The sequence below is a fragment of the Anopheles gambiae genome, chromosome 3 (genome assembly GCF_943734735.2).
Source record: "Anopheles gambiae chromosome 3, idAnoGambNW_F1_1, whole genome shotgun sequence".
In the NCBI taxonomy this organism is placed as follows: domain Eukaryota; kingdom Metazoa; phylum Arthropoda; class Insecta; order Diptera; family Culicidae; genus Anopheles; species Anopheles gambiae.
In genome coordinates this window covers 52035867-52043380 of record NC_064602.1, presented here as the reverse complement: position 1 = coordinate 52043380, position 7514 = coordinate 52035867, and the positions used below count along the sequence as shown (strand labels likewise).

Below are 7514 nucleotides of genomic sequence, written 5' to 3'. Positions count from 1 at the left end.
TGGCTAACTCAACCCTGGCGTTTGGACGGCCAAATACATCAAACATTCGTTTTCCCAAAATCGAATTACCAACGTTCGACGGTGATTCGACAAAGTGGTTGTCATTCCGCGATCGCTTTGTCGCGATGATTGACGCAAGTGTCGAGCTGCCGCCAATTGCAAAACTGCAGTACTTACTTTCGTCCCTGAAAGGTGACGCTGCGGTTCCCTTCGAACATGTTACTCTGACCACGGAAAACTATTCTGTTACCTGGGCTGCGCTGCTTAAGCGATACGACAACTCACGGATGCTCATTCGCGAGTACTGGCGACGGCTACATTTCCTACCTGCGATTGCAACAGAAAGTGTCGATGGCTTGACGTCGTTGGTAGATGAATTCGTGCGATATGTGAATGGGTTGCAGAAGCTGCATGAACCTGTCGACTCATGGGACACGCCTTTGTCCAACATGTTGCTGATGAAGCTGGACAATGAGACCATTCTGGCGTGGGAAAGGCATTCTGTGCATAAGAAAAGGGATAAGTACAGCGAGTTGATCGAATTCCTGCAAGACCGAATCCAAATCCTAAAATCGAGCCAGAGTATCTCGTGCGATCGGATTGTGGCTCCGATCAAGGTGGCCGGGGCACATCGGCCCACCGCACCACGGCGGTCGGTAACATACGCTGCTTCATCAACCACCACAACAACCTACAGTCGCTTTGTCAGCCCAATCAGATGATGATATGGTGTTTCTCGAGACGGCTATTGTGTTCATCGTAGACGATTATGGAGAGAAACATGAGGCACGGGCGCTTTTGGATTCGGGCTCTATGTCCAACTTCATTTCGGATACGTTAGCTCGGAAGCTCATGACACCTCGAGCGAGAGTTAATGTATCAGTGTCTGGCATCGGAACTTCAAGGCAGCAGATAAAGGGTTCGACCACGGCGATCGTTCGTTCAAGGAACCTTCAATTCACCACCCCATTGGAGTTTCTGATCCTGGATACACCCTCGGCGGACATTCCCACCTCACCAATCAACGTGTCTTCGTGGAACATCCCGGATGTAACGCTAGCAGACCCCACGTATCACATCCCAGGCAAGGTCGATGTGGTCATCGGTGGCGATACGTTCTGGGAGCTGCATACCGGACGCAAGCAATCTCTCGGTTCGGGTCTGCCATGGCTGGTAGAAACGCAGTTTGGATGGGCGGTAGCAGGAAACACTACGCATTCGTCTCAACAACATCGGGTATGTAATATGGCAACGAGCGACAGTCCGTTGGAAGCCATATTGACGCGGTTCTGGGAGAGCGAGACCATCTTCGACGAGCCCGCTCTATCTCTGGAGGAAGACATGTGTGAACGTCATTTCATCTCTACTACAACCAGAGACCCATCTGGCAGGTATGTCGTACGTTTACCACAAATTCCTAATACGAATATCGTTTTAGGAGAATCGAAAGCAATCGCTGATCGTCGTCTCCTAGCGGTGGAACGGCGGCTTAAGTCTAACCCTGCAATGAAGGAGGAGTATAGTAAATTCATGTCGGAGTATGAGCGCTTAGGGCACATGAAACAACTCACCGAGCCGGTGGACGATTCGTGTGAACACTACTATCTCCCTCATCACGCGGTGCTTAAGGAATCGAGCACAACCACCAAGGTCAGGGTAGTCTTTGACGCGTCGTGCAAGACAGCTTCTGGCTACTCCTTAAACGACAAACTCCTGGTTGGGCCGGTGATCCAAGACGATCTGTTTACCATCATCGTTCGTTTCCGGTCTCACGCAGTCACACTCTCAGCAGACGTTGAGAAAATGTATCGCCAAATTCTCCACGATTCTCGCGACACTGAATACCTGCGCATTCGGTATAGAAGAAACACCGCAGAGCCGATTCAGACGTTCCAACTACAAACAGTAACATATGGCACGTCTTGCGCACCCTTCCTAGCAACAAGAACGCTAAAGCAGATCGCTCTCGATCACAAGATGCAATACCCCCGAGCAGTGGATCCTGTATTGCACGATTTTTATGTGGATGACCTGCTAACGGGAACAGACGAGTTGGCAGATGCAATTGAAATGCAAAGGCAGATTTCCGAGATGCTCAAGCAGGCTGGATTCGTGTTGAAGAAGTGGGTATCGAACGTACCCGAAGCACTAATCGGCATTCCTTCAGAAGACCTTGCCATCCTTCCTACTCATGAATGGCAAGATCCCCAATTTGTATCGACGCTTGGTCTGGTTTGGGAGCCAGCAGTTGATATGCTGCGATATCGGATCGATCTACCAACTGCTGCGACGATGTTGACAAAGAGGCTAGCTTTGTCCTACATCGCCAAAATCTTTGACCCGCTGGGCTTGCTTAGTCCAACCATTATCATCGCTAAGCTCTTTATGCAACAGCTGTGGAAGTTGCAGGAAAACGGGAAGCCGTGGGATTGGGATCGTGAGCTACCATCACATCTCCAAAGGGAATGGACGGCATTTCATTCCAAGCTGCATTCACTTCGGGAAGTGCGCATTCCGCGTTACACTTCAATTCGGCAAGCAACAAACGTGCAGCTACACATTTTCGCGGATGCTTCTCAGGTGGCATATGGTGCTTGCTGTTACGTCAGGGCAGAAAACGATTCGACAACATCGGTGCAGCTGTTGGCAGCTAAGTCTAAAGTAGTATCGTTGTCGAACACACATTCTATAGCGAGACTCGAGCTTTGTGCAGCGCGGTTGGCAACGCAACTGTTCCGGAAGGTCAGTCAGTCCCTCAACGGTGAATACGATGCTTTCGCTTGGACTGATTCCATGACCGTGCTACATTGGCTCAATTCAGCACCACGGAGGTGGAAGCCTTTCGTTGCCAACAGGGTGGCACAAATTCAAGGAGAAACCCGGATCAAGTGCTGGAGGCATGTTCCTGGTGTAGACAACCCAGCAGACGATGCATCGCGAGGTCTACTACCAGACAAATTGCAATCCTGTGAACGATGGTGGCATGGGCCACATTGGTTGAGCAGCAAACAGGAAGAATGGCCTATAAGAGAACCTGCAATTGAAGAAACGGCATCAATAGAAGAAGAACGGGTTACACAATCACGAATAGCTGCAATGTCGATGGAGGACGATTTCAACAATAAGCTATTTGCACGGTTTTCAACCTACCCCAAACTTCGTCGAACCATGGCGTATTGTTTACGTTTCGTGCAATGCATGAGGACACCGAAACCCGCAATTACGTCACCGACAGCCAAGGGTCATGCTTCGATTCAGGACATGATTACATTGATTGCACCTCCATCTCGAGACGAACTCATCCAAGCTGAGCTGCAGTTGTGTCGGTTAGCTCAGCAAGATTCATTTGCGGACGAGTTAAAAACGGTCAAAACCGGCAAGGATGTACCGCGCAATTCGAAGTTGAAATGGTTGTCCCCCTTTATTGATGAGGCGGGAATCCTGCGTGTTGGTGGTCGGCTTCACAACGCACAAATAGCAGAATACACGAAGCATCCTATACTTCTTTCTGCAAAACACCCACTCGCTGCATTGTTGGCAGTCGCGTATCACCAGAAGTATATGCACACCGGAACACTTGTTATCCATACTTCGTGAACGCTTCTGGATAATCGGTGGCCGTAATTTGACGAAGTTGGTTTTCCATCGGTGTCACAAGTGTTTCAAGGCCAAACCTACACTGGTGCAACAATCCGTTGCAGATCTTCCGACATCAAGGGTTACACCCACGAGACCATTTGCTGTCAGTGGTGTGGACTATTGCGGTCCGGTATTGCTGAAGTCGCCTGTTCGCAATAGAAGTCCCACCAAGGCATACATCGCCATCTTCGTGTGCTTTGCAACACGAGCGGTCCACATTGAGTTGGTGAATGATCTCACTACGGCGGCATTTTTGGCAGCACTAAGGCGCTTCGTGGCTCGCAGAGGCAAAATCGCGGAACTGCATTCGGATAATGCTACTACGTTTAAGGGGGCTGCACACGAACTTCATCGCCTCTACGAGATGTTTAAGTGCAGCAATAGCGAACGCATCGAAATCTTCAACTGGTGTGCCAATGAAGAAATTCAGTGGAAGTTTATTCCACCTCGAGCGCCACACTTCGGAGGACTGTGGGAGGCTGCTGTACGATCCGCTAAACAGCACCTAATTCGCACGATAGGAAGTACGAGCCTCACTCAGGAGGGAATGGTAACATTGCTAGCGCAGGTCGAACAATGCTTAAATTCAAGACCCCTGATTCCGCTTTCTAGTGAGCCTTCGGACACGCAACCACTCACTCCGGGTCATTTTTTGGTAGGGTCGAACATGCTGGCGTTGCCACAAGTTGATAGGAGTCAGGTGTCAGCCAATAGATTGAAGGAGTTTGATTTGGTGCAAAAGCATATGCAACATATATGGTCGCGTTGGTATCCGGAATACTTGCAGCAGCTTCAGGCCCGGGCCAAACGCTTAATAGTTCCACCAGTGTCGCTAGAAGAAGGGCAATTGGTAATCATAAAGGAAGACAATATACCATCTACCTTGTGGCCAATGGGTAGAATAACACGATTGCACCCAGGAAAGGACGGCGTTGTTAGAGTAGTAACACTTCGTACAGCTGCAGGAAAGGAGATAGTACGCGCAGCAGCTAGATTGGCAATCCTTCCAAATCCAAACATAGGTGAAGACAATTAACCTCGAACACCAAAGTTAGGAGGCGATCAGCGCGAAGCACATGCGTAATGTAAACAACCACACCGCACATACACACGACACGATACACGAAGTGACAGATCGACACTTGCAACTTGTACAACACAACACCACACTTGCACAACATTTGCTATCTCTGAGGCGAAGTTAGATCGAGATACTTCTTCATTTTCTTATTTTTTTTCAATTGTATTTTCTGAATGTTTAAAGAAATACTTTCTTTGGTGGCCGGAATGTTGGAGATTAGCCGGAATCATTTGAATTTATTAGTTCGAATTCGAAATTCGAACTCAATTTAGAAATAGGATAGGAAATGAACTCATAGGCATAGATAAGGATAACAGAATGAACTCAAAATGAATTATGTAATGAACTCTTGACAATTGAATATACAGTAGCAAACGGACATTTGAACGAGTCGCATTCATTTTTCTAACCGGCACAAGTTTTTGGAATTATCGGGAAAGAAAACGAGTTTTACCACGTAGCCGAACATTCGTGAGGTTTTCTCACACGGTCCAAAAGTCAAAAGGATGGACGATCGTTCGGTCCCCTAAGCATCGCAGAACTGCAGCAGGCGGAGAGAAGTATATTGCGAGAGGTGCAACAGATGGTATATCCAGAAGAATACCGCATCCTTCATAAAGCCAGAGTGATTTTTTAGAATGTTGCGATGCAACCGATTCTTTCTACCCAGAGATCAATTAAAACGTTTTTTAGCCGAAATTAGAATGGTATAATTTATTACTATTTCGCAAGGTGGCGCTAAAAAATCACGTGCGTATGCTCGGGTGCGCGAAGGAATCTGCTCGTCATCCTGCTGCGCCGGTCATTCCCCCTAAGGGCTTCGGTTCGTGCCGTCGCTGGTCGGGTTTCGATAAACCGATTAATTTCGAAGTGACCGGCAGCGGCCTCTATCGCGTGACCCGTGCAAGGAGGCTTTTGCATCTGAATTGACGGTTGACGGCGTCAACAACCTCCGTTCTTTTTAATGACGATATGGGTCGGTGAAGCCCTTTCTGAAACTTCAACTTTTTCGTAGAATCCGGAAGCAAGTTTCTTGTCGATCTCTGATGCGTAGCGTTCTCGAAGAGCAAGTGGTACATCTCGTGCTCGAGCGAAAACCGGAGTGGTATCGGGTTTTAAGTGTACCTTCGCTGGTGGCCCTACAAGCATACCTGGAACGTCGTTAAAGATATTGTTAAAGTCTTCGAGCAGTTTCGACAGTTGAGCTGCTTGTTCCCGAGTTGGTTCGATGCTTGAGAGTACGTTTACTGGTACAGTTGATGTAAACAGTTCACGAAAATTGATCTCATTTGTGAACTGTGCTATCCAATCGCGTCCGAAAAGCGAGTCATACTTCCCCTCTACAACATATAAGAAAAGATTGTTAGATGTGGTTCCAAGTTAAACTTGGACGAACAGGCGACCAATGCAGTTGATACGATGTCCTGTGTAACTCGAAAATTGGCGGTCCGACGGTTGCAGCGAATATTTCGGCAGTATTTTACGTAATGTGGTTTCGCTGATTATGCCGCATGGTGCTCCGGTGTCCAATTCCATCGTCAGGGGAAAACCGTTGATCTTCACGTTAAGCATTTTCTTGTTCACGGACGGCATATTGTTGATACAATGTAGCGATTGTACCACGTCGATATCGGAGTTCTGCTGCGACTGAACCTGTGCAGTTGGTTAAAGTTTCCGTTCAGATCTACATACCTTTGCAATAAGACTCTTACGATTGCATTTGTTGCATTTAGCGGTGCGAAAACGGCATTGGCTTCGCAAGTGTTGTCCTCCACACCCATTACAGGAATTTGTACGTTGTGTGCCGCTCTCGTAGAATGTGTTCGGTGGTCGATCGGATGATTCACTGCTCGTCTGCCGGTTACGGTTAGCAGGTGCTATACGGCGTTGTTGTTGTTTTGTGCGCGGTTTTTCAACCCCAAGCCGGTGTGTTGTTTCTGATACGGGTGAAACAGTGCCTACTTGTCGAGCCGTGTTGTGTGTGGCTTCCATAGCGATGGCGATGTCGAAAGCTTCTTTGAAAGTCGTAGGGTTCTTTGCAACAATTGTATCACAAATTGCGCGTTCATCGAAACCATGAAGCATTTGTTCGATTAACATTCGGTCAAGAAAAGTTCCATATTCGCAGGAGGCAGCACCTTGTTTAAGCCGCAATACAAACTGGGCAATTGTCTCTCCTTTCTGTTGTCGAATGTTCCGGAACTTGATACTTTCCACGAACTTGTTTTTCGCTTGGTCGAAGTGCCGCTGTAGAATTTGGCGAAGTTCTTTGTATGGAATTTCTTCTGGATTCTTGGGCGTTATCAAGAACTTAAAGGCGTTGTTAAGCTCTGACCCCATGTATACGCGTGCGTAGTCGGCGTATTTTTCCTTGGGAATGTTGTTGAGTTGGAGCGCCCATTCAAGCCGGTCGAAATAATCAGCGACAGACATCCCTTCAGTTCGTTGGTATGGCTCGTGAGAAAATGGCGGTAGTTTTTGCTGGGACGATGCTGCGACGTCTTCTCTGGCCTGGCCAACAGCAGTGCCAATTGCGGATTGCAAGGCTCGCGCAATCATGCTTGAAAGTGTTGCTATTGTTTCATTGTCGATGGGAGCCATTTTGTCTCTCTCATTCACGCAATACGCAGTTTTGCAATTCTGTGGATCAGATTCCTAATCTTTTACTGGATCGCCTTTTGTTAGGATCCCACTTCTGACACCAAAAATGTTGCGTATTGAATTCACTTTATTGAAAAGAATGTAATAATAAGGAGAATAAAAGAGTGGAAGTTCACGAGCCAACGATGCTGAT

The 7514-nt window shown here is 47.7% G+C and overlaps 1 protein-coding gene across 1 annotated transcript; it reads left to right on the top strand.

Annotated features, from left to right (window-relative positions):
* Positions 1 to 666: 666 nt before the first annotated feature.
* LOC133393426 (uncharacterized) lies at positions 667 to 5099 on the top strand. Its single transcript, XM_061658449.1, has one exon. It carries the CDS (start codon positions 727 to 729, stop codon positions 3595 to 3597), a length of 2871 nt encoding a protein of 956 aa, XP_061514433.1. The 5' UTR covers positions 667 to 726; the 3' UTR covers positions 3598 to 5099.
* Positions 5100 to 7514: the final 2415 nt, after the last annotated feature.

Bases quoted from the DNA above. Each gene is read 5' to 3' on its own strand.
- LOC133393426 (XM_061658449.1), top strand. From the start codon at position 727: ATGGTGTTTCTCGAGACGGCTATTGTGTTCATCGTAGACGATTATGGA.